This window comes from Nycticebus coucang, chromosome 2 (genome assembly GCF_027406575.1).
Source record: "Nycticebus coucang isolate mNycCou1 chromosome 2, mNycCou1.pri, whole genome shotgun sequence".
Lineage (NCBI taxonomy): Eukaryota > Metazoa > Chordata > Mammalia > Primates > Lorisidae > Nycticebus > Nycticebus coucang.
In genome coordinates, this window is record NC_069781.1 from 651,654 (window position 1) to 678,033 (window position 26,380).

At 45.4% G+C, this 26,380-nt stretch overlaps 1 protein-coding gene and 1 long non-coding RNA gene across 3 annotated transcripts; one reads left to right on the plus strand and one right to left on the minus strand.

Moving 5' to 3' along the window:
• The first annotated feature begins 2,031 nt into the window (after positions 1-2,031).
• LOC128567366 (uncharacterized) lies at positions 2,032-22,330 on the plus strand. 2 transcript variants are annotated; one of them, XR_008374885.1, is made up of 7 exons: positions 2,032-2,183; positions 7,739-7,826; positions 8,482-8,542; positions 9,695-9,798; positions 16,098-18,413; positions 19,736-20,465; positions 22,204-22,330. It is a non-coding gene; the product is annotated as an uncharacterized LOC128567366 (long non-coding RNA). The 2 variants fall into 2 exon arrangements; XR_008374886.1 differs by lacking the exons at positions 2,032-2,183; positions 7,739-7,826; positions 8,482-8,542 and adding an exon at positions 9,353-9,381.
• LOC128567346 (CAAX prenyl protease 1 homolog) lies at positions 18,407-19,742 on the minus strand. Its single transcript, XM_053564568.1, has one exon. The coding sequence runs from the start codon at positions 19,592-19,594 to the stop codon at positions 18,893-18,895; it is 702 nt and encodes a 233-aa protein (XP_053420543.1). The 5' UTR covers positions 19,595-19,742; the 3' UTR covers positions 18,407-18,892.
• Positions 22,331-26,380: the final 4,050 nt, after the last annotated feature.

Consider the following 26,380-nt stretch of genomic DNA (forward strand, 5'->3'; position numbering starts at 1 on the left):
GAAGTCTGTGGTCACTCTGATGGATTTGCCCCGTAGGTCAACTGGCGCTTACTCCTAGCAGCTTGCAGAATCTTTTCTTTTGTCTTGACTTTGGACAGGTTCATCACAATGTGTCTTGGAGAAGCTCAGTTAGAGTTGAGGCGACCTGGGGTCCGATAGCCCTCTGAAAGCAGTGTGTCAGAATCTTTGGTGATATTTGGGAAATTTTCTTTTATAATATTCTCTAGTATGGCTTCCATTCCTCTGGGGCATTCTTCTTCCCCTTCTGGAATTCCTATAACTCGTATGTTGGAACGCTTCATAAAGTCCCATAATTCTGACAGTGAACGTTCTGCTTTCTCTCTCTCCTTTTCTGCCTCTTTTACTATCTGAGTTATCTCAAGAACTTTGTCTTCTACCTCTGAAATTCTTTCTTCTGCATGGTCTAACCTGTTGCTGATACTTTCCATTGCATCGTTAAGTTCCCTGATTGACTGTTTCATTTCCTTCAGCTCTGCTATATCCTTTTTATATTCTTCATATCGTTCATCTCTGATTTGATTCTATTTTTGGATTTCCTTTTGGTTATTTTCCACTTTATTAGCAGTTTCCTTCATTGTTTCCATCATTTCTTTCATTGTTTTCAACATGTGTATTCTAAATTCCCTTTCTGTCATTCCTAACATTTCTGTATAGGTGGAATCCTCTGCAGTAGCTACCTCATGGTCCCTTGGCGGGGTTGTTCTGGACTGGTTCTTCATGTTGCCTGGAGTTTTCTGCTGATTCTTCCTCATGGGTGATTTCTTTTATCTGTTTCCTTGCCCTAATTTTCCTTTCACTTCCTCTTGCTCTTTAAGTTCTCATGCCTGTGGAAGTTGCGGGCGGGTTTAGACGGATTGAACACACGCGACCACTTGCCGGTTTTCCACTGTTTTAGTCCTCCTCTTGGGGTCCAGAAGTCTCTCGCTGACTCCCTGTATCCTCTCAGGGGTGATGATAGGCAGATCCCACCAGCCAGAGATGCCTGGAGTCCTATATCCCCAGACTCACGGTGCCCAGATGCAAGGAAGCTGTTACACGGCTGCCATCTTGCTCTGCCTTGGTGCTGCCTTGAGCAATAACCACCACAATTTTTTTTTTTTTTTTAAGAGATAGAGTCTCGCTTTGTCACCCTTGGTAGAGTGCGTGGCATCACAGCTCACATCAATCTCCAACTCCTGGGCTTAGGTGATTCATTCTCTTGCCTCAGCCTCCTGAGTAGCTGGGACTACGGGCACCTGCCACAATGCAGCTATTTTTTTGTTGCAGTTTGGCCAGGGCCAGGTTTGAACCTACCACCCTCGGTATATGGGGCCTGCGCCCTACTTACTGAGCCACAGGCGCCGCCCAATAAAATAACAATTTTTTAAAAAACATGATACAGTAAACTATATCATGATATCGTTAACTATAACCCAGATTATGTAGCCATAGCACAGGTTAGCTAGAAACTGTCAGTATCATTTAAGTTACCCATGTGTATGCTCTAATTTCACCCTCTCCTTTCCTTGGAGATAGCTACTTTTCTGAATTTTCTCTGGTATTCATATAATATGTGGTGTGGTTGTGCTTGATTCTAAATGTCACAAATGGCATCATACTATATAGAAGTCTTAGTTCGTGCAAGATTATTAGTGTGAGATTCCGCTGTGTGCAAGCATTGTCCTAGCTCAGTCCTGACACCACTCTGGGTTCAGCTGTTGCTGGTTGACATCTGGGGTTGTGGTGATTGCTTGCTGTTGCACAGGACATTGCTGAGGATGTCTGCAAATGTGCACATGTGGGGTCTCAGGATCCCTGCCTGGCAGACAACAGCACACAGCCTCTCCCATGGTTGTCATAGTTTCCCAACTTTAGGTGAGGTTGAGAATATTGTTTTTCTAACTAAGTAAATAAGTAGATTTGAAAAAAAATGCACATGAGCCATTTTTAGCAAAAGCTGCTACATCTGTCTTGTTATTCTCTCTTCCCACCTGCCCCCCATACATGCTCCTTTTTCTGATTTCAGAACAGAGAAGAGAACTGCCTGTCAGATGAGTTTGTGTGGCTGTGTCTCATTTGGTGCCTGGGAGATGTGCTGGCTACCAAGGCCTCTTAGCTCTGGCCTGGGAACCAGATTAGGCCACCTCTGAGCCCAAGTGTGGAGACAGCACATCTTCCACTCTGTGAGCAACTGCAGGGGGTGGGGGAGGGGCGGGTCCACGTGGACCATGTGGCAGGAGTGAAGGGAGCCCCTTCTGCTCTGGGGAAGCACAGTATAGTCATCTGGAGCAGGCCGTACTGTGCTCATGTTTCTGGAGTGGTGGGAGTCTCTTGGGGTCGGGTAACTTTTTTATATATAAAAGCATCTAAATGAACAGGAGAAAAGTGGAAGAAAAATTGCTGAGTCTCACAGTTTGATTAGAACATCTATCCTGGGGTGGTGCTTGTGGCTCAAAGGATTAGGGCACTGCCCCCATATACTGGAGGTGGTGGGTTCAAACCCAGCTCTGGCCAAAAACTGCAAAAAAAAAAGAACATCCATCCTGGCTTGGTGCCCATAGCACAGTGGTTATGTTATGCCCAGGAGTCTCTCAAAGACCACACCACCAAACAACATGAATTAAAGAAGAGTCCTCGGTGTCTCAACGTGGGGTTTCTGAGAGCAGCCTGAGTTGTCTGAGGCTCTGACTTTTTTTTTTTTTTTTTTTTTTTGAGACAGAGTCTCACTGTGTTACCCTCGGCAGAATGCTGTAGCATCACAGCTCACAGCAACCTCCAGCTCTTGGGCTTAGGTGATTCTCTTGCCTCAGCCTCCCAAGTAGCTGGGCCTAAAGATGCCCACCACAACACCCAGCTATTATTTTTGTTGCAGGTTGGCCGGGTCTGGGTTCGAAAATTCCACCCTCAGTATATGGGGCTGGTGCTCTACTCAATGAGCCACAGGCACCTCCCTGAGGCTCTGACTTTTATAAGGCAAAACTTTTCCAGGGGGCAAGCATGCATAATTACAGAAGTGAAAGACAGCAGTTAGGGGAAATCACTAGAATGAGGCAGTTTAGTCAGTTTACAAGGCTATGATCACAAGTACTTAGTAATTCTTTTTCACAAAACAAATACAATCTACAATATCCTAAGGCAGTGTAGGGAGGGGGACTCACAGTTGAGGGTCATAAACAACATGATCATAAAAAGTGATAATCACCAAGGATATAATCAGGAGTGCAGTCAGTAACCTACATCACTAACAATCCTAGTTAAATGCATTCACAGTTATACAATGGGAGGGCAAATAAGAGGAACCAGTTTCAAAGGTAATGGAATATAACAGAAAAGGAGTAAACAGTAAAGTGGAGTCAAATTTGCTCTTTTAACATTTCCATATCAGGGTGGCGCCTGAGGCTCAAAGGAGTAGGGCACCGGCCCCATCTACTGAAGGTGGTGGGTTCAAACTCAGCCCCAGCCAAAAACTGCAAAAAAAAATTTTCCATATCATATACAGATGGCATGAAGACCACCTTAACATAACAACAAGGGTTGTTATCACAAAGGTAGTTAGTGACTTTCTAGACACTACTAATAATTCTAACAGTTCTAACCAGGTAGACTTAAAATACCATGCCATGGGTAGGGAGGCAAACGGAACCGGTTTTCTTTTAAAGCAATAAAATGTAGCAAACAACAGAATCAGGCCTGCTTTGCCTTCCCACTGATTCTCAGGAAAAATAATTATATCAAAATGGAGTTAGGCTTGCTTCTCTTTCATCCCAACACTTATGGCCCCAGCCACATGCACCAAGGCTAGCAGGTTAGAACTCAGCCTGGGCCAGCTAAACAACAATGATAACTGCAACGCAAAAATAGCCAGGCATTGTGGCAGGTGCCTGTAGTCCCAGTTACTTGGGAGGCTGAGGCAGGAGAATCACTTAAGCCCAAGAGTTTAAGGTTGCTGTAAGCTGTGATGCCACAGCACTGTACCAAGAACAACATAGTGAGACCCTGTCTTAAAAAAAAAGAACATCCATCCTAAGAATTGAATGTCCTGTGCTCTCAATGTACAGACAGGGCTGTGCAGCAGGAATGGATGTTTGCCCAGCTCTGCTTTAGAGTGCAATAATGTCCAGAGACTGGACAACTATTTAGCTTTACCTTGTGGAAGCTCTTGTTTATGTGGCTTACTGCATGAATGTAAATTAGTATTCTCTTGAACAGCAGCAGCAACAGTGAACTGCATCCAAACAGGTGAGCTGCTGTTTGATTTAATACAGCCATTCTCAACCTGTGGGTCAAAACCCCTTTGTAACAATGAAAATACATCCTGCATATCAGATATTTACATTATGATTCATAACAGTAACAAAATTACAGTTACAAAGTAGCAATGAAAATAATTTTATGGTTGGGGGTTACCACAACATGAGGAACTGTATTAAAGGGTCGCAGTATTAGGTATCATGAAGGTTTAGAACCACTGATTTAATATCTGGGATGATTTACTAGGCTTCTTCATTCTGGTTCTCAAAGAAGGAAATTAAGGTTTTATTTTTAATAAAAACAAGAGGCCAGGTGTGGCATCTCACACCTGTAATCCCAGCACTCTGGGAGGTGGAGGGAGGGTGGACTGCTTGAGTTTAGGAGTTTGAGCCAGGCTGAGACCTCTTCTCTAAAAATAGCCAGCCGTTGTAGTTGGCACCTATAGTCCCAGCTACTTGGGAGGCTGAGGCAAATGGATCACTTCAGCCTAAGAGTTTGAGGTTGCTGTGAGCTACGATGCTGCGGCACTTTACCAGGGTGACAATGAGACTCTTTTTTAAAAAACAAAGTAGAATTCCAGTTCTGCTTTGGCAGGGTAATGCCACTACAGCCTCCCCTGCTGATTCCAACTAAAAACTCAGGACAAAATGCACAAAGCAATTACTGGAAGACTCTGAAAATTAAGCAGGCAGGTTGTGGATGAGAATCAAGATACAGGGCATCTACCCATTAGGGGACAAGTTGCCTGCTTTCTTGGTTTTTCTTTTGTCTCATGGCTTTGCTTTGATGGCAGCTCAGTCTTGGAGCTGGCTAAAACCCTGATGGGACATCCTCTAAGAGGACCAGAAAAAAGGGCCCCCCAAGGCCAGTGAGTGTATGTGTGGACCTCAGGGAGGAGGAGGAGGCAGGGGAAGCAGACCCAGTAAATCTGTCTGTGAACCTGTACAAGTCTCAGGACAGACCCAGAGCAGTAGAGCAAAGGCTTTGAGAACTGCATTAAGATTCAAAGCTCATCGCAAATCCCAGAGCGAAGTGTGAGAACCAAAGCTCTGAGAATAGAGATACTGAAAAAGAAAAATAGGGATGAATTTATGAGATTTATTAGTTAAAAGCTAGTATAAAAGGAAAATAAAAAAAAAGAAAACTGAGATATTGGAATCCACTGCACACAAGCACAGATTCGAATAGCCTGAACCTAACCAGCTCAATAGACTGCTAAAACAAAAATCCCAACATTCTCCATAAAATTAGAACCTAAACCTAGCCATCATCAATAACCATGGATACAAATGACCTAAATATTTAATGTATCAATAAAAAGATTTTCCAGTGGCTGTATCATTTTACACTTCCACCAGCCATGCGAATTTCCTTTGACACAGATACTCACCATCCTTGGTACTATCAATGGTGTGTGACAAAGAACTTGGTTCTGTGTCCCTGATTCCTGGGAGAAAGCCTTATTACGGGCTTGAAACCCTTAGAAGGCCCTAAATTATGGAAGTGTCTCTCATTCATGATGGGCCTCTCAGACCTACCTGACTTTATGCTAATAGTTGGCTCCTAGTGGCAAGGCCCAAAATAGTTTCAGGATGGGACTGGCCTTACTGGGAAGACCACTACATGATTAGAGCCAAGTCAATAGCACAACTTCATGATCCTGGAGAGGCGAGGAAGGCTAACAACTGAGTTCAGTCGCGGAGCCAAAGTTCTGGGGACACCCCCGTGCCAGGAGGGGCACATCTCAAGGACACAGAAGCCTCACCCTTGGGACCCTCCCAGACCTCATTGAGTTCTGAGTTGTTTTAGAAAATTACTCAATTTGAGGGGGTCATGGGAATTCCCATAACTTATTGCCAGTTGATTAGAAGTGCAGGCAGCCTGGAAACCCCCATGTTCCCTATTTTGGTTATTATTATAAATGTTACTTTTTTCTTTTTTTTTTTTTTTGTAGAGACAGAGTCTCACTATACTGCCCTCGGGTAGAGTGCCGTGGCATCACACGGCTCACAGCAACCTCTAACTCTTGGGCTTACGCGATTCTCTTGCCTCAGCCTCCTGAGCAGCTGGGACTACAGGCACCCGCCACAACGCCCGGCTATTTTTTGTTGCAGTTTGGCCGGGGCTGGGCTTGAACCCGCCACCCTCGGCATGTGGGGCCGGCGCCCTACTCACTGAGCCACAGGGGCCGCCCGTACTTTTTTCTTTTTTGAGACAGGGTATTACTCTGTTGCCCTGGGTGGAGTGCAGTGGCATCATCGTAACTCACAGCAACCTCAAACTCCTGGGCTCAAGTGGTCCTCCTACCTTAGCCTCCTAAGTAGCTGGGACTATACAGGCACCTGCCACCACAAATGGCTGGCTAGTTTTTCTTTTCTTTCTTTCTTTTTTTTTTTTTTTTTGCAGTTTTTGGCCAGGGCCAGGTTTGAACCTACCACCTCTGGTATGTGGGGCTGATGCCCTACTCCTTAAGCCACAGAAGCCGTCCTTTTTTTTGAGACAGAATCTCACTTTCATGCCCTCGGTAGATTGCTGTGACATCACAGCTCACAGCAACCTCAAATTCTTGGGCTTATGCAATTCTCTTGCCTCAGCCCCCCAAGTAGCTGGCACTACAGGTGCCTGTCACAATGCCTAGTATTTTTTTGTTGTTGCAGTTGTCGTTGTTTAGCAGGCCTGGACCAGGTTCGAACCCACCAGCCTAGGTTTATGTGGCTGGCACCCTACCCACTGAGTTATGGGCACTAAGCCTTTTTTTTTTGTAGAGACAGAGTCTCACTGTACTGCCCTCGGGTAGAGTGCCGTGGTGTCACACAGCTCACAGCAACCTCTAACTCTTGGGCTTACGCGATTCTCTTGCCTCAGCCTCCCACGCTGCTGGGACTACAGGCGCCCGCCACAACACCCGGCTATTTTTTTTTTTGCAGTTTGGCCGGGGCTGGGTTTGAACCCGCCATCCTCTGCATATGGAGCCGGCGCCCTACTCACTGAGCCACAGGCGCCCCCTATTTATTTATTTATTTATTTTTGAGACAGATGCTTACTGTCACCCTTGGTAGAGTGATAATGACGTCACAGCTCAAGCAACCTCAAACTCTTGGGCTTAAGTGATTCTCTTGCCTCAGCCTCCCAAGTAGCTGGGACTACAGGTGCCTGCCACAACGCCCAGCTATTTTTTTTGGCAGTTGTCGTTTAGCTGGCCCGGGCTGGGTTCAGCCTGCCAGCCTCAGTGTATGTGGCTGGCGCCATAAACACTGTGCTACCAGTCCTGAGCCACCCAGCATTTTTAGAGACGGGCTCTGGCTCTTGCTCAGGCTGGTCTTGAACCTGTGAGCTCAGGCAATCCACCCCCCTGATCCATTCACCCAGATTACTAGTCTCTTCCCATTGCCTGAAACACAGCTCAGAGCTTCACACTCACATGATGAGCAACCTTGTTGGAGCCTATGGCATCCTGGGGTGGCTGATGTTCCTTCTCCGGTCCCAGGAGAGCCAGAAAGGCCAAGAGGCAGATGTTCTGTGACCCAGAGAGCAGCTTCAGAGGCCACTGCAGCCCCAGGAATCCTGTGACTCAGGTACAGTCCTGACTCACAGGGAGAAGCCCTCCAGCCGAGAGCCAGGGCTTTTCCCTTCACTGCCCTGGGGTCACCACGCATGAATGCAGGCCACCTCACAGGCATGCAGCCCACCTCACAGGCATGCAGGCCAACCCACAGGCATGCAGGCCACCTCACAGGCATGCAGCCCACCCCACAGGCATGCAGCCCACCCCACAGGCATGCAGGCCACCTCACGCATGCAGGCCACCCCACAGGCATGCAGCCCACCTCATACATATGCAGGCCACCCTCACAGATATGCAGCCTACCTCACACGCATGCAGGCCACCCCACAGGCATGCAGGCCACCTTACATGCGTACAGGCCACCTCACACATGCAAGTCACCTCACATGCACCCAGGCCACCTCACAAGGGTAGGGAGGAGAGCAGAGGACAACTCTGAGGAGCAGGTGCACAGGGTGCTATAGGGGGCTGTCCCTGGGGCCTAGAGACATGCAGCTTGTGTGCTGCTGTGTGGACCCTGCTTCAGGACCTGAGCTGGACTCTGGGGTGTGTGTGCAGACGAGGTTGTCACAACTGTCTCCCCAGCAGATTGTGGGGGCAGCTGTTAGCAGCCTCTCGGCCTCTACTGAAGAGGAGCCTTCTGTCCCTCTGCCTTCTGTCCACAGAGAGATCTCAGGCAAACTGGAGACATCTCAGCAGGTGACCCTAACCCTGCGGCCTCACAAGGTAAAGGACCCCACCACTGCTCAGCCTGGCATCAATGACAGGGTCTTTTATGTCAGAGGAGGGTGAGTTTCTCTGGTGCTCTCTGTTGGTGCGAGAGCCGCCACGACCCAGAGGAGCCCTCACCGTGGGGTCAGGGCTCGGCAGGGGTCTTGCTGCCTGAACCTCCTCTGCTCACCTGTCCCCTTTCACCCACCGCCTGCCTCACTCCTTTGCTCTGCTTGCTAGATCTTGGGTATGGTTTCCACTGGGCCCTATGGCCACAGCATGTGATCATCAGACACCCTCCCCTCCTACACCTGCTCACGCACTCCTCTCATGGGGACCTTTGTTCTGCGCTTGTGGTGAACACTCAGCACCCAGTGTACAGCCCACAGTGGGGCTGTGGGGCTGAGGTCATCAGCACATGCAGGTCCCAAAGGCCATCCTGACGACCCTCCACTCTTACCCCTCACCATCACCTCTCCTCTTGCTGTTGTTACTCAGGGGTCACTGGCACACTTCATCTCCTCCCAGTGTGTCTTACAGCTGTGTTGGTTTCACCATTTAAGAATTAACATGATCATATTCTTTGTTCGCTTTCTGTGGGTTTCTGAAATTTTTACTGATTCACATTAATTGTTTATATGCATCCATGAGGACCTTTACTGAAAGGAATCTTTGATTTCTGTTTATTGAAAACCAGCCATTTGGCACCTAATGATTTGTATTTGGTGTCTTATTTATTCTTTCCTCATTCCTGAATTATAAATATTATATGTTTTTCTTATATTCATTTCTGGTAGCTTTCAGTTTTAATTTCTACTTTGAGGTCTTGGATTCATCTTTAATTTACACTGCAAGTAAGGGAAGAAATTCATCTTTTTCTTATGCTATATAGTAATAATTTACCCAATGCCATTAATGAAACAGTCTTTAATTTCTCACTTGCTGTTTTGATGCCATCTTTTTTACCTACCAAATTTCTGAGTCTACATGTGAGTTTTCGTGTGTGTGTGTGTGTATGTTTGAGACAGGGTCTCACTCTGTTCCCCAGGGTAGAATATTTTGGCATCATCATAGCACACAGCAACCTCAAACTCCTGGGCTCAAGCGATTAGATCTGGCAGTTTAAATTAGTTTTGCCTGTTTTTCTTTTCTTTTTTTAATTTTCAGACAAGGTCTCACTTTGTTGCCCAGGCTGGAGTGCAGTGATGCCATGAAGGCTCTTGGGCTAACATGATCATCCTACCTCAGGCTCCCAAGTAACAGACCCACAGGTATGTGCCACCATGCCCAGCCCACCATATTTAAAAAATATACTCTATTAGGCCAGGTAATCATGCCTATAATCCTATCAATCTGAGAGGCTAAGGTGGAAGGATGGCTTGAGCTTAGGAGTTGCAGTGAGCTATTATGATGCCACAGAACCAGCCTGGTTGACAAAGTGAGACTCTCCCCTTCCCCCCAAAAAAAGCGCGTGTGTGTATACACATAAACACACACATACACAGTAGAACCTCCTTATTTATTATTTTTTGAGACAGAGTCTCACTATGTTGCCCTTGGTAGAGAGCTGTGGCTTCACAGCTCACAGCAACCTCAAACTCTGGGGCTTAAGCAATTCTCTTGCCTCAGCCTCCCGAGTAGCTGGGACTACAGGTGCCTGCCACAACACCCGGCTGTTTTTTGTTGCAGTTGTCACTGTTTAGCTGGCCGGGCCGTGTTCAAACCCGCCACCCCTAATGTACCTGGCTGGCGCCATAACCACTGTGTTACAGGCACTGAGCCAGAATCTCCATTACTGACCACCTCCTTAAGATGACCTAATTCTTATAGACCGGACATGCACCACGTGTACAGATCAGTATGCTAGGCCTCATTCCTACAGAGACTACCTCTCTAGACAAGTTTGTTATAGTCCCTTGGTAATCAACTTACAGAGGTTTTAGTGATACATAAATATTTATACACATACACACATATATATACACTATATTAAGCATATATTTAGTAAGTTTTTCAAGTTAAGTTTAAATGATAGGTAATAGAAAAATTAGCAATCTACGTATAATAAAATTTGGATATTAATTATCCAATTCTCCAAACATATTTACTTAATAGTCATGCAAGTACAGAATTCTTTTTGTTCATATAGAAAATACACTCTTTAAGGACATGTTTCTAACAAAAAACAGATAATCAATGCATTAAGTTTTATAAACTATATAATTATGACAACAGTATTCTGTAGAATTATTAAACCTCTGCTTTATACAATACTTTATCATGGTAGCATGGTTAGATTTTAAAATAGATATTGGAGGCTGGGTGCACTGGCTCACACCTATAATCCCAGCATTTGGAAGGCTGAGGCGGGTGGATTGCCTGAGCTCACAGGTTCAAGACCAGCCTGAGCCAGAGCGAGACCTCATCTCTAAAAATAGCCTGGTGTTGTGGCAGGTGCCTGTAGTCCCAGCTACTTGGGAGGCTGAGGCTTAAGCCCAGAAGTTTGAGGTTGCTGTGAGTTCTGATGCCACAGTACTCTACCAAGGGCAATAAGTGAGACTCTGTCTTAAGAAAATAGATATTGGTATCATAATACCTTGGCTTATTAATTATAATTGATAAATTATAATATCAGTAATTAAAATATGGCATATTGTTGTATGTTATTTTAAACATTTCAAAGTCTTTTTTTGTGTGTGTGTGTGTGTAGAGACAGAGTCTCACTTTATAGCCCTCGGTAGAATGCCGTGGCCTCACACAGCTCACAGCAACCTCCAACTCCTGGGCTTAAGCGATTCTCTTACCTCAGCCTCCCGAGTAGCTGGGACTACAGGTGCCCGCCACAACGCCCGGCTATTTTTTGGTTGCAGTTTGGCCGGGGCTGAGTTTGAACCCGCCAACCTCGGCATTTGGGGCCGGTGCCTTACTGACTGAGCCACAGGCGCCGCCCCGGCATTTCAAAGTCTTAATATAAGAAAATAGCTGCACAGATTTAAGTATTTTCCTATAAATCATAACCTTTAAAGAATTAGTGAGGCAGTGCCTGTGGCTCAGTGAGTAGGGCGCTGGCTCCATATATCAGAGGTGGCAGGTTCAAAGCCAGCCCTGGTCAAAAACTGCAAAAAAATTAACAACTAAAAGAATTAGTGGTGGTCTTTGTAGTTCTTAGCAGTAAGTAAGACTTTAGTTTTTTCATATAAGCACAAACTATGTTTTTTTTGGTATGTCAAGGATTTTGTTATGGCATAGCTGCTCCAAAGTCACATCAACAAACCACAATCCAAACTCTGTCACCAGGCCAAGGCCTCGCAGTGTGTTTGCCACATCCCTAGACATTTTCCCTGGTTCCATCAGTGTCCTGTGACTGATGGTTCTCAGAGAAGCACCTTTCTGAAAACTGTATGGTCAGTCACCTTCAAAGGACTGGGCCCTGATGGGATAGAATATTGCCTCTGCTCAACTGCAGAAATGCCTGATATCAGGTCAGCTTCCTAGGCTGTTCTGTAGTACAGTATTTGTCCACATTTATCTCACAGCACACATGATTGTAGAGTTGAACTTCTGCAGCATCCTTAAATTACGTTGGTAAAAAAAACAAGTAAAAGAAAGAATATACTTAACTGTGCTTTGAACTTCCTTCAAAAATAATTTAATTATCTTTAAAATTGTTAATGGCACCCCTAAGATCCTCTCATTGCCCACCAGTTGAAATCATTGCTCTAGCAGCTTTTAATTTATAACTGGGTATTCCCATCATTTACAATTTCTGTACAGTTCTGATGCCAGCTTCCTGTGATTACTTGAAGCTGGTTTATATCAATAGTTGTGGGTTCTTTTATTTTATTTTTCAGCTGCATGCTTTGTTGAAATACAAGGTGCAGTCATTGCATTCTGATGTGCAGCTTTGGAGCCACTGCCAGATGAAAGCACTGAGGGCTCCATGCTCACACCCATCCCAGAAAGTCAGCTTCCAACCCAGAGGAAGAACCCGTGGACCTTCATTGCTATAGATTGGATTCAGGCTTAGGGTTTTAGAATTATTTATCTATCTATCTATTTTTGTTGTTGTTGTCGTTGAGACAGGGTCCCACCCTATGCCCCTGAGCAGAGTGCAGTGGGCATGGTAGCTCACCACAACCTCAAAACTCGGGCTGCGGGTCCCCCGCTGCCTCAGCCTCCGGAAGCCGCTGGGATTACAGGCGCTCACCGTGGCGCCCGGCTGGGTTTTTCCATTTTTTTCATGAGTCGGGGTCTCACTGTCACTCAGGTGAGCCTCGAACTCCTGAGCTCAAGCCATTCTCCCTCCTCTCCCAATAGATAGTGCCTATCTATTTTTGAGATAGGGTCTCACTCTGTCACCCAATATGGACTTTGGTGGTGTCATCATAGCTCACTGCAGCCTCCAACTCCTGGGCTCAAGCTACCCTCAGCCTCAGCCTCATGAGTGGCTGGGATTAGACACCACACCCAGCTAATTTTTCTATTTTTGGTATAGACAGGGTCTTGTTCTTCTTGTTCAGGCTGTTCTTGAACTACTGAGCTCAAGTAATCCTACCACCTTAGGCTTCTAAAGTGCTGAGATTGCAGACAAGAGCTACTGCACCAAGCCTAGGATTTCCTTTTTGTAATGGCAGTACTTTATTGAGGCATAAGTAACACATAGTTATGTACCAAGATAAAGGGTACACCTCTACGAAATGAGACAAGTGGAAACACTTGTGTGATTGTCACACTATCAAGCCCACATTCCCCTTTCCACATGCAGTCCTCCTGTTCTACATGTCTGTGGTGTCCCGTTCCGTGAATGGGGCACGTGGGATGTGCTTCTGTGCCTGATGCCTTTCCCTCAGCAGCAGGTTGTGACGTTCACATGTCACATGTATCTGAGGTTTGTTGTTCCTGTAGCTTGTTTATGTCCTCCTGTTGACGCCAAGTGCTGTGTGTATATGACCTGCTGCAAGATTTAGGACAACCCTAAATTTAGGATGTTATAAATTCTACATTTTGGATGATGAAACTACAGCTTAGATAGGTCATTTGCGTGCACAGCTCCTACATGCCAGGCCAGACTCAAACCTAGATTTGTGTGCTTCAAAGCTTACATCTGGTTGGAAATGTCATATGCTTGGAGTTTGGTAAAATTTAGAAGTTGAATATGGGTCATAAAGTGATGCATGAAAAGTGGCCTTGCGCTCTGATTTGTCCTGCTGAACCCACACCTAAGCCACCACAAAAGTGGCAGAAGTAGAGTTCTCTCAGGAGACTGGCCACTCCATTTGAGATGGGGCCTAGGATCCAAATAAGGGACCACTAGACCCTGAGGGCACACTCAGGGTCCTCAGCAAGGGCACTCAGTTGGACACTTAGAACACTCAGGTCACTCAGTTAGTCAGGGCACAGAGTCAGTCAGGGCACTCAGTCAGTGAAGACACTCAGTGAAGACGTTCAGTCAGGATGTTCAGTCAGTCAGGATGGTCAGTCCAGATGATCAGTCAGTGAGGACGCTTAGTCGGGATGCTCAATCAGTCAGGACGCTCAGTCAATCAGGATGTTCAGTCAGTCAGGATGGTCAGTCCATATGCTCAGTCGGTGAGAACGCTCAGTCGGGATGCTCAGTCAGGACGCTCAAGTCAGTGAAGACGCTCAGTCAGGATGTTCAGTCAGTCAGGATGGTCAGTCCAAATGCTCAGTCAGTGAGGATGCTCAGTCAGTCAGGGCGCTCAGTCAGTGAAGACACTTAGTCAGTGAGGATGCTCAGTTGGGATGTTCAGTCAGTCAGGACGCTCAGTCGGGATGTTCAGTCAGTCAGGGCACTCAGTCAGTGAAGATAGTCAGTTAGGATGCTCAGTCGGGACACTCAGTCAGAATGCTCAGTTGGGACATTCAGTCAGTCAGGATGCTCAGTCGGGATGTTCAGTCAGTCAGGATGCTCAGTCAGGACATTCAGTCAGTCAGGATGCCCAGTCAGGACACTCAGTCATTCAGGACACTCAGGACGTTTAGTCAGTCAGTCAGGATGCTCAGTCAGGACACTCAGGACGTTCACTCACTCAGGAGGTTCAGTCAGTCAGGCTGGTCAGTCATTTGGGACATTCAGTCAGGACAGTCAGTCAGTGAGGATGGTCAGTCAGGACGTTCAATCAGTCAGGATGGTCAGTCAGGACATTCAGTTAGGACGCTCAGTCAGAATGTTCAGTCAGTCAGGATGATCAGTCAGTCAGGATGCTCAGTCAGTCAGGATGCTCAGTCGGGATGTTTAGTCAGTCAGGATATTCAGTCAGTTGGGACGTTCAGTCAGTCAGAATGGTCAGTCAGTGAGGATGGTCAGTCAGGATGCTCAGTTGGGATGTTCAGTCAGTCAGGATGGTCAGTCCATACGCTCAGTCGGTGAGAACGCTCAGTTGGGATGCTCAGTCAGGACGCTCAAGTCAGTGAAGACGCTCAGTCAGGATGTTCAGTCAGTCAGGATGGTCAGTCCAGATGCTCAGTCAGTCAGGGCGCTCAGTCAGTGAAGACACTTAGTCAGTGAGGACGCTCAGTCGGGATGTTCAGTCAGTCAGGGCACTCAGTCAAAGAAGACAGTCAGTTAGGATGCTCAGTCGGGACACTCAGTCAGAATGCTCAGTTGGGACGTTCAGTCAGTCAGGATGCTCAGTCGGGATGTTCAGTCAGTCAGGATGCTCAGTCAGGACATTCAGTCAGTCAGGATGCCCAGTCAGGACACTCAGTCATTCAGGACATTTAGTCAGTCAGGATGCTCAGTCAGGACACTCAGGACGTTCACTCACTCAGGAGGTTCAGTCAGCCAGGCTGGTCAGTCATTTGGGACATTCAGTCAGTCAGGACGGTTAGTCAGTGAGAATGGTCAGTCAGGACGTTCAGTTAGGACACTCAGTCAGGATGCTCAGTCAGAATGTTCAGTCAGGATGATCAGTCAGTGAGGATGGTCAGTCAGGATGCTCAGTCAGTCAGGACGCTCAGTCGGGATGTTTAGTCAGGATATTCAGTCAGTCGGGACGTTCAGTCAGAGAGGATAGTCAGGATGCTCAGTTGGGATGTTCAGTCAGTCAGGACGCTCAGTCAGTCAAGATGCTCAGTTGGGACGTTCAGTCAGTCAGGATGGTCAGTCGGGATGGTCAGTCAGTCAGGACGGTCAGCCAGTCGGGATGGTCAGTCAGGATGGTCAGTCAGTCAGGACACTCAGGATGGTCAGTCAGTCAGGAAGGTCATTTAGGATGGTTAGTCAGTCAGGACTATCAGTCAGTCACCGTGTGGAAGAAGTGTATGGACTTAGGCTGACAGAGGGGCCAATTTCTTTGAGTACTTTGGCCTACACTGGACACCTTTGTGAGGCGTAGGTGTACTGAGGGCCCTGGTTTGTGTTCAAGGCTTTGAGGACCCTGCAGCTATTTGGTTACAGGTGGGCAAGGTACTCTGTGATCTGTGGTCTGGATGCCCCGTATCTTCTCATCTAGGAGTCTCATGTCCCTGGAATTGTGCTGTTGGACATTCACAGTGCTTGTGCATGTGGATTGGCAAGCAGCATGCTGAGTCTCCCTTCTATTTGTAGGCACCTCAGCTGGAGCCACCTCTGACCTGGGATGGTGTGTGCCCAAGCTGGGTCTTCCTGCACACAGACAAGCACCCCAGGAACCTGGTGGCCAGTAAGATGGGTCCCTGCCTCTCTCTTTTCGCCCCTCAGGGTCTGCCCTCCCTGGCTTGCTAGGGCTGCATCCCATCCTCTGGCATCAGACACCATTTGCAGCAAGTCACCAGGCTTGGCCAAGCATCTCAGGGCCAGTGCACCATCCAGGTCTGGCAAAGCCCTACGTGCTCTCCCCAACACACCCTTTCTAACTGCCAGAATCTTTGTTGTTCTTAAATCCAGGAAAAGTGTGACTGTTGCAGAGGTCCCCTCTGGGGCCTTTCACTACTCGGAGACTCACTCAGATGAGATAGTTACCAGCAGGAAGATGGATGCTGTCTTCAGAGCTGCCAAGAAGGACCTCCTGACCCTGATGAAGCAGCACATAAGTGCCTCTGACCCCTCCCCACAGTGCTTGCAGCTTCCTTTTCTTTAGGTGCAGTGGTCCAGATGTGGGGGGTGGCGGCTGCAGGGGCTCTTGGGGCAGAACAGGCTTCATCTGCCATTTGGGGTCCCCTTCTGCAAAGCATGGCTTCCAGTCTCTTCTCCATTTTTTGTTAGTCTATTTTTTTGCTCTTGATGTTTATATTTCTTCATATTTTCTAGATAGCAACCCTTAGTTAGCTGTAGGTTGTGTGTGTGATCTTCTACTCCCGGACCTGCCTCTTTATGCCTGCTGTATGCTATCTGTGGTAGACACAAATTCCTGATTATGATGTAGTAAAACTTACCAATCTTTTCCCTTATGGTTAGTGTATTTTGTGCCTTAGGAAATATTTCCTTGCTCTGATATCATAAAAATTCATAAAGATTCTACATTATTTTCTAAAACTTTTAACTTTTTGCTTTCTAGGGTTAATGTAGATAGAATTAGATTTTGTATATGATGCAGGAAGGCCTTGGATTACATGTATTTTTTCCTTACAGAAACCTAGCTGGCCCAGTGTCCTCCCTGGAATGTCTGACCTTTTGCACTGGTCTGCTGGTCCTCTGGCCTCATTCCAGGCTGTTCCAGGCCCCCTCTTCTCTCTTAGCTATGAGTGGCACCTGCACATGGCAGTGCAGCTCTGCAGATGGGCCCACCGTCCTAGGGCTGATGGCGAAGGAAAGAGAAAGGCTAGCTTTTCTCATCCTCTCCAGCTCTCTTCCTCACCCTCTCTTAAGGAAGAGGGGTTTCTCTTGAAGTTTTTGTCGTCTGCAACATGGCACAGTTCAGCATGGGTCAGCCTTCAGATCCAAGCTGAGGATAAAGGAAAAAGGAAAACCAGGTCTTGCCCTGTCCTGGCTATCCTTGATGCTATGACCACTTCCCTGCCTCTGGTCCTCCCACTGCCTAATGGTTTTTGGAGTACTTTTTTGTTTTTGTTTTTGTTTATTTTTTGAGACAGAATCTCAAGCTGTCGCCCTGGGTAGTGTGCCATGGTGTCACAGCTCACAGCAACCTCAAACTCTTAGGCTCAAGTGGTTCTCTTGCCTTAGCCTTCCAAGTAGCTGGGACTACAGGCACCCACCACAGTACCTGGCAATTTTTTGTTACAGTTGTTGTTGTTTTAGCTGGCCCGGGCTGGGTTTGAACCCTCCAGCCTTGGTATATGTAGCTAGCACCCTACTGACTGAGCTACAGGTGCCACCAGCTTTTGGAGTTCTTTGATGGTGGCTTTTTTTTTTTTTTTTGGATGGTGGCTTTTGTATTCTGCCCAGAGTCAGTAGCTTTGTCTGAAGGAGAGTGGCTGATGTGGGTATACTTCCTTTTGCTCCTGACATTTTCAAAGGACCTTTCACTGGGGAAAGTCCACAGTGAGCATGTTGGAGTGACACTGACTTGGCATGTACTCTTGCTGCTGAGTAGTGTCCTTATCTGTCCTCCTTTGGAAATAACGCCTCATTCTGCTGTTTTCAAGATATTTTCTTTGGGCTCGGCACCTATAGCTCAGCAGTTAGGGTGCAGGCCACATACACCAGGGCTGGCGGGTTCGAGCCCAGCCTGGGCCTGCCAAACAACAATGACAACTACAACAAGAACAACAAAATAGCTGGGCGTTGTGGCAAGCACCTATAGTCCCTGCTGACTGGGAGGCTAAGGCAAGAGAATCCCTTAAGCCCAGGAGTTGGAGGTTGCTGTGAGCTGTGACGAAATGGCACTCTACCCAGGGCGACAGCTTGAGACTTTGTCTCAAAAAAAAAAAAAAAAGATATTTTCTTTGTCTTCGGTTTTCAGCACTTTCACTATGATAGTACCAGGTAAGTTTTTTGTTTTGTTTTTTTTTAATTTATCTTACACAAAACTTATTGGGCTTCAATCTATGCTCTGCATCCCTTTTGAAGGATTATTAACATTCTCTGTTCAAATACTACCTCTGCCCATTTCCTCTCCCCTCTTGAGAGTCAGATGAATGTATGTTCTCATTTATCCAGAGTCTTTTCTTTTCTTTTCTTTTCTTTTCTTTTTTCTCAAATAATTTTACAAGTTGATGGTAAATTAGATCTCAAAGATAAAACTATGCCTTTAAAAAACATTAAGCCTCAATTTTCATCCAGTGTTTAAGAAATGGATTATTAAAATCATTTTTGAAATGAGATATTGAATGTAATTAAATCTGGGCTTTTATGTAGTTAGTAATTTTTCTTTAAAAAGCAAAAGTTTAAAAACATCAAGAGCTAGAACATGCTGCCAGGACAGAAATAATCAGAAATGTCTTCAGTCACAGACCCTGGGCATCTCAGTCTTGTTTTGAACTTTTCAAAGCTTGAAGTCTCTCTAGTAGCAGAGGATGAGAATAATGCCACATTGAAAATAACCAGTCAGAAACAGGGAATCCCAAGTTAACTTTGTTAAGTTTGATTAAAGCAGAATATAAGTCTTTAGCCTTCTCAAGTTTCTTGGCAGATGCATCAGCTTGAGATCTGCAGCTTAGGACTGTTAAGCAAAAAGAAAGAACCTGGCTAATAATGACGTTTTTGACTGTGTGTCTCAACTTCCAGTGCCCCAGTTCATGGCCTAGTACAGCAAGCACCTCCTCATTTTTACATCCTTGTTTCTTATTTTTAACTTTAGTTTTCATTTCTTCATTATCCCCTTCTTCACCATTGTGGAGTCCCATGCCAGAATCTTCCTGGCTGTCTTTGTTTAGTACAGAGTATTCTTCTAATAGAATGTCAAACAAAACTATTCGCTTGTTCTTGAAGAAGACATAAAAATAAGCATTGCTGTGGGAAGAGCGTTTAGATCCTTCAATAGCATACACCTTAGTCAAAGGAAAGTCAATACTCTTTGCAACTATTTCAATTTCTTGTTTAAGCTTTCCCTCATGCAGAGGTGTGAATTTGTCAAATAAAGGGGCAATATAATCAGCATAGATTATGACAAGAACCAGAGACACAACTGATGTGAACAGCCAGGCATAAATAAAAAAAATAGTCATCCCCAATTTTGATAATATAAAGTAGTAGTGAAGACACGGGCAATAAAATACACTGAGTCACAATAAATTTCTTGATTGCATCTTTCATGAAGAATCACAACATCTGTTGATTGAAACCATGTTTTTCTTCTATCACAAAAGTATTATAAAGACTCCATGGCAAACCCATCAATGCACTGAAAGTGTAGCCAACAGCAGAAACACCAAGGACTGAGTGATCTCATATTCTGATCCAAAGCCAGCATAACCACAGAAACATCCAGAAAGCCTCCAGAGATAAGGTATTCCTCCAAAGAGGAGAATAAGAGTACCTTCAATTTCAGAATAAAGTCCAGACCAGAAGCTGAAAGTACTTTTATCAATAGGATAAAAGATTTCTCAAATGTTTCAGAATCCATTATCTGTCCTAACTCTGGTGGTACATGAGTTGTTTTATATATCCTTCTCCATGGTCACCCAGTTCTGCCAGCTGGTTCAGCATGCACCCGGGCCACACCAATATCTGTTCCCTCAGAGCGTCCCAGTGGTGTCACAATGGTACCTGTCCCTTCCGTGTGCCCCTACTCCAACACCCGCCCCCATCCCACCCTCTCCTGCTGCCGGCAGTGTCTTACCTTTTCTTTTTATGCTTGAATGTAGATGTTTTCATTTGAGTTTACTAATTCTCTTTTTATTTATTTGTTTAGACAGAATCTCACTTTGTCACCCTTGGTAGAGTACCGTGGCATCATAGCTCACAGCAACCTCAAGGTCTTAGCCTTCCAAGTAGCTAGGACTACAGGCACCCTCCATAATGCCCAGCTGTTTTTTAGAGATGCGGTCTGCTCAGATGATCCACTCGCCTCGGCCTCCCAAAGTGCTGGGATTATAGGTGTGAGCCTGCATGCCTGGCTCTAATTCTCTTTTTGAAGTGTTTAATCTGATGTTAAACCTATGCATTGACCTGTCAGGTTTGGTTATTTTATAATTATTCTAGAATTTCTACTTTTTAAATATCTGCTGTCACTACTGAAGTGTTTCTAGCCCTTGTTGAAAGTTTCAAAATCTGGCTTTTAGACTCTTAGCAGTTGCTGTGAGTATGAAGTACTCTGAGTCTTTTTCTGTTTTCCTTTATTCTCTCTGATTTCTTGCACACAATGTGTTCTTTTGTGTGGGAACGTGGGATCTCTGGTAATTGTATGCTATGGTACTGTATGCTTGCTATAGTACTCAAGTACTTATTTTCATACATTACATGAGACCTAAGGTGGTGTTACCCTCCCACAGAAGGGATTTTTGTCTGCTCCAGCCAGAAGTCTGGAATTACTAGCAGATTGAGATCACTTTACATTCAAACTGAAGGCTTGAGGTTTCCTGGACCATCCCAATATCCCAAAGCTGGACTTCAGAATTCCTCAGTTATGCTTAACATTTTGGAGGGGTTATATTTAACCCAGGAATATATTTTTTAGATTATTTTTATATGACATTTTCTCAGTTTTATTTTAAACAATTTTTATTATTTTTACATATTAAATCATTGGTGCACCTAAAATTTAGTTTTTGTTTTCTTAATATAGAAAGTATAGTTTTTATTTTCTTACCTGGTATAGAAAGCTTTAAACATGTAGAAAGGTAGCAGTGATAGTATCATGAGCTCCCATGCACCTGCCACCAGCTTCAGTAATTTTCAGTCATGGCTGATAATTTTACAACTACACTCCTAACCCTCCAGTTCTTTTTTTTTCTTTCTTTTTTTTTTTTTTGAGACAGAGTCTCACTTTGTCGCCCTTGGTAGGGTGCCATGGCCTCATAGCTCACAGCAACTTCAAACTCTTGGGCTCAAGCGATCCTCTTGCCTCAGCCTCCAAGTAGCTGGGACTACAGGCCCATAACACCTGGCAATTTTTAGAGATAGGATCTCACTTTTGCTCAGGCTGGTCTTGAACTCCTGAGTTGGTTGATCCACCCACCTTGGCTTCCCAGAGTGCTAGGCCCCAGTTATTTTCTGTCTGAAAAAAATTTCACATCATTCTTCTCTAAAGGTCAAGGACCTGTTTTGAGACTAGACATTGTGTCATTCTCACAGCTGGAATGTCAAAGGCCTTGGTTCCTTGTCTGCCTAGCTGTGTTCATGGCTGCGGCTGTGCCTTTGGCCATGTCTTAAATGGTTTTGAGTAGAATCTGTTGTGGGCAAACCAGGGTCCGGCTAAGTTCCATCTGCTGCAGTTGGTTGATAAGTTTCTTAAATCTTCTCTCTTGTTAAACAACTTATTATTATGGATCCTTTTCTTCCACATAGTTGGAGGAGAAATCTTTTTAAGGCAAGAGTAAGTGACAGGTGAGTCAGGAGTGGATTCTCTTGACAACCTGACTTTGGATTCATCTGTGGAAATTGAAAATCAAAAAGGCAAAGAAGCTCCATTAGAAAATTTGCTCCTTGCTAAGGCAAAAGAATCTCTTAAGCCCAGGTGTTGGAGGTTGCTGTGAGCTGTTGATGCCACGGCACTCTACCGAGGGTGATGGAGTGAGATTCGTCTCAAAAATTAAATAAATAAATAATAAAATTAAATTAAATTTTAAAAACCATCTCTAAAATAAAGAAAAAAAATTTGCTCTTTTTTTTTTAGACAGAGCCTCAAGCTGTCACCCTGGGTAGAGTGTTGTGGCATCATAGCTCATAGCAACCTCCAACTCCTAGGCTCAAGCTATTCTCCTACCTCCACCTCCCAAGTAGCTGGGATTACAGGCACCTGCCACAACACCCGGCTGTTTTTTTGGTTGCAGTCGTCATTGTTGTTTGGCTGGCCCGGGCTGGATTCGATCCTGCCAGCTCAGATGTATGTGGCTGGCACCTTAGCCACTTGAGCCACAGGCCCTGAGCCAGGAAATTTGCTCCTTTGCCTGAAAGAGTTCAAGCAAGAGATTCATCAGTTGACTCAAGTATAGAACCAGTGACTTTAAAAGCTATTTTTGATAGATATAAGAACAGAAAACATAAACATAAAAAGAGTAAATACAAACCAACAGGAAGAAAAAGGGGAAGACCAAAAGGAAAGAAAAGTACCAGAAGTTTACAAACAGATAAACTATTTAACAAAAGACATGGATTCTCAATTGTGGAGTCAGAGAATGAAGGAAAACCACTACCTTGGAGAAAAATTTTAACTTATGAGCAAGCTGTTGCAAAAGGGTTTTTGTAACTACATTAAAAAACTGAAGTATGAGTACTACCTTAAAGAATCCTTGAAACAAATGAATGCTGGTGAAGATTTAGAAAAAGAAGATTTTTATAGTTGTAGATAAAAGTATTTGGATGATGATGGTTCCATTTCTCCTATTGAAGAGTCAGCAGCAGAGGATAAGGATGAAACACATGTTAAACATGGTGAATGTGATATCAAATTGGGAGAATATCAATGTATATTTAGAACAAAAGAAGGGTATAGAAGAAGCTGCTTTATCTAAAAAGAGAGTTACAAAGACCAAAAGCATTGGACAGAGGACACCATGGCCTGGAAAGGAGAATGGAACATGAATGTCCAAGAAGGCCTTTATCGTGAGAACATGATATCTGGAGTTGAAAGTGTTGTCGTAACCCACTAATCTGTACTATTCTTTTTTTTTTTGGTAGAGACAGTCTCACTTTATCGCCCTCAGTAGAGTGCAATGGCGTCACACAGCTCACAGCAACCTCCAACTCCTGGGCTTAGGCGATTCTCTTTCCGCAGCCTCCTGAGTAGCTGGGACCACAGGCATCTGCCACAACGCCTGGATATTTTTTGTTGCATTTTGGCTGGGGCGGGGTTTGAACCCGCCAGCCTCGGTATATGGGGCCAGTGCCCTACTCACTGAGCCACAGGAGCCACCCCCCTCCCCTTTTTCATCTGAGACAGAGTTTTACCATGTTGCCCTCAGTACAGTGCCATGGCGTAACAGCTCACAGCAACCTCAAACTCTTGGGCTTAAGCAATTCTCTTGCCTCAGCCTTCCAAGTAGCTGGGACTACAGGCGAATGCCGGCCATTTTTTTGTTGCAATTGTTTAGCTGGCCTGAGCTGGGTTCAAACCGCCACCCTTGGTGTATGTGGCTGGTGCCCTACACTGAGCTATGGGCACCAACCCTGATCTGTACTGTTTTTGAGTGTGATGGCTTTAAGGTGTCAAACTGAGAACAAGGCAGATCAGTCTACTCTAAAAAGACCCAAAGGAACTCGCTTGAAGAAATTAGATTCCAGAGATTCTTGGTGGGGAATTTTAAGTTTTCATCAGTCTGTCCATATTCAAGAGGAGATAAAAGGAGTCAAAATAAAAAGAATCATGGAAAGCAACTTTTGAGCTAACGGGACAACTGTGGATTGACAATCTAGTCTATTAAAAAGGGCTGTCTTGAAGGTAAATCTTCAGTGACTCCAGCCTTTGAGATGCTCAGGCTACCCTTGATGGATAGCAGGAGAATCACGTGTGAAATTCCTTGAATAAAAATGTATTAATTTTGCCTATTGCCATAATAAAAAACAACTTTTTACACCAAAACCCCCCAAACCAACAACTTCTTATTATGGAAAAATTCAAATATTTGCAAAATGGTAGAATGGCACAATGAGGGAGAGTCCCTGCTGTCAACACGGCACCTGTAAGAGTGGTCATCCCACAACTGTCTCATTTCATCCATACCCCTTTTTTTTTTTTTTTTTTTTGTAGAGACAGTTTCACTTTATTGCCCTCGGTAGAGTGCCGTGGCGTCACACAGCTCACAGCAACCTCCAACTCCTGGGCTTAGGCGATTCTCCTGCCTCAGCCTCCCGAGTAGCTGGGACTACAGGCGCCCACCACAACGCCCGGCTATATATATATTTTTTTTAATTGCAGTTCGGCCGGGGCTGGGTTTGAACCCGCCACCCTCGGTATATGGGGCCGGCGCCCTGCTCACTGAGCCACAGGCGCCGCCCCCATACCCCTTTTTGTGCCCCCAGCCCCAGCCTGAGTATCACTCCACTTTGAAGCAAATTTCATCATCGTACTGTGTCTCAAGTAAATATTTTGGTATTTGTCTCTAAAAGACAAGGGCTATATTTAGAACAAAAGAATGGTATAGAAAATAACCACAACACCATTATCACTCCTAGAAATTTAATAATAATGCTTGGTATCTTCAGCTGCTGGTGAGTGTCTGAAATTCCAGCAGATGAATTGGTCATGACTGTGATGCCTTGCCAGATTGGCTGAGGCATCCTTCATGTCTTCTCTTTTTCTTTTGCAACTTCTCTTGTCAAGGAGGCTGGTCCCTCTTCCCCGGTTTTCCATAGTCTAGGCCAAGTAGATGGTCCTGCCATGGGGCAGTGGCATGCTCCTCCTCCTCCTCCTCCTCCTCCTCCTCCTCCTCTTCTCTTCCTGCTCCCTCTCCGTCCTTCTTGAGGCAAAACCAGATTGCATTGGGAGGAGCGTGATGTCAGTTCTTCCTTTGGGGAGATGTTAGCAGCCTTTGATGCCCAGGGCTTAGATCCCTTCATCAATGGCATTTGGGAAGTTTAAATTGGGATTTGGTTCCCTTCATCTTACAAAGATGAACAGAGATTTTCTTCCTGTTTTTGTTTTATTATCACTATGAACTATGGATTTAAACATTTTGATGGTTTAAAACCTCTGCAGGTATTATTCTCACAGGCACTCACTCAACCTCTGTATGCAGCCTCCTGAGTGTGCTGGCGTTTTCCAGTCGCTTGTGAGGGCTGCTGAGACGCCAGTCTCATCCTGACCAGGGGTACGCCATCTGTGGAGACTAGTTTTCATATCTAGTATGGAAAAGGGCGTCTCACTAATAGTTTTCTTGGGAGTTATGCTAGCACCATTCATTAAATGAAATCCTTTCTCTTTTACATAAGTTCACAAAAATGTTGCTGTTTCTGCATTTCTATTATATTCCACTGAACTTGTCTGTTTCTGTGCTGACATCCCCACTTTGGTGTTGGTGGCTCTGCAGAAGGTTGTCGTGTCCTCAGGAGTCTGCACAGCCTTTGGCTGTGCTGTGCACTTCCTCCCTTTAGCCCAGGGCAGCCTCTGTTCTTTGTGCCTTTGTTCAAGCTTGTCTCTTCATGTTACCTTTCTTGAAACCAGTCCTTATTTTATTTTATTTATCTATTCTATTCTATTTATTTTATTTTATATTTTATGCGAGACAGAGTCTCAAGCTGTCACCCTGGGTAGAGTGCTCTGATGTCACAGCTCACGGCAACCTCAAAACTCTTGGGCTTAAGCGATTCTCTTGCCTTAGCCTCCCAAGTAGCTGGGAATACAGGGGCCCGCCACAACACCCAGCTATATTTTGGTTGTAGTTGTCATTGTTTGGCAGGCCTGGGCTGGATTCGAACCTGCTAGCTCCAGTGTACGTGGCTGGCGCCTTAGCCACTGAGCCAGTCCTCTGTTTTTTAGGACCTGTCCTTGTTAGATGGCTGTTGACTCTTTGCCATGCCCTTGCAGACACTGTGGTGTTAAGACAGGGAGACCAGGTGAGCCAAGTGCCTCAGCCCTGAGGGTGTGATCCCTGGGGCTGCCCATGCCACAGCCCAGCGCTTGGCGGGAAGTACTGGTGACATAGCCTCATTAGAGCTCAGGCTGATTCTAGCAGGGAGGCTGGTCCCAGGCAGTGCCAAGCCCTGGGAGCACAGCTCACTAGCCCCATTCTGCTCACACCAGAGCATGGGGCAGGTGTGCAGATTAGGAAGTCACACAGTGGATCCTCTAAATTGGGGTTGGCCTCAGAGTTGTTTGTGGGACACATTCGCAGATGGGACTGAATGTGTGTGAT

Excerpts from the sequence above, each read along its gene's own strand:
- LOC128567346 (XM_053564568.1), bottom strand. The coding sequence starts at position 19,594 with ATGACTATTTTTTTTATTTATGCCTGGCTGTTCACATCAGTTGTGTCT.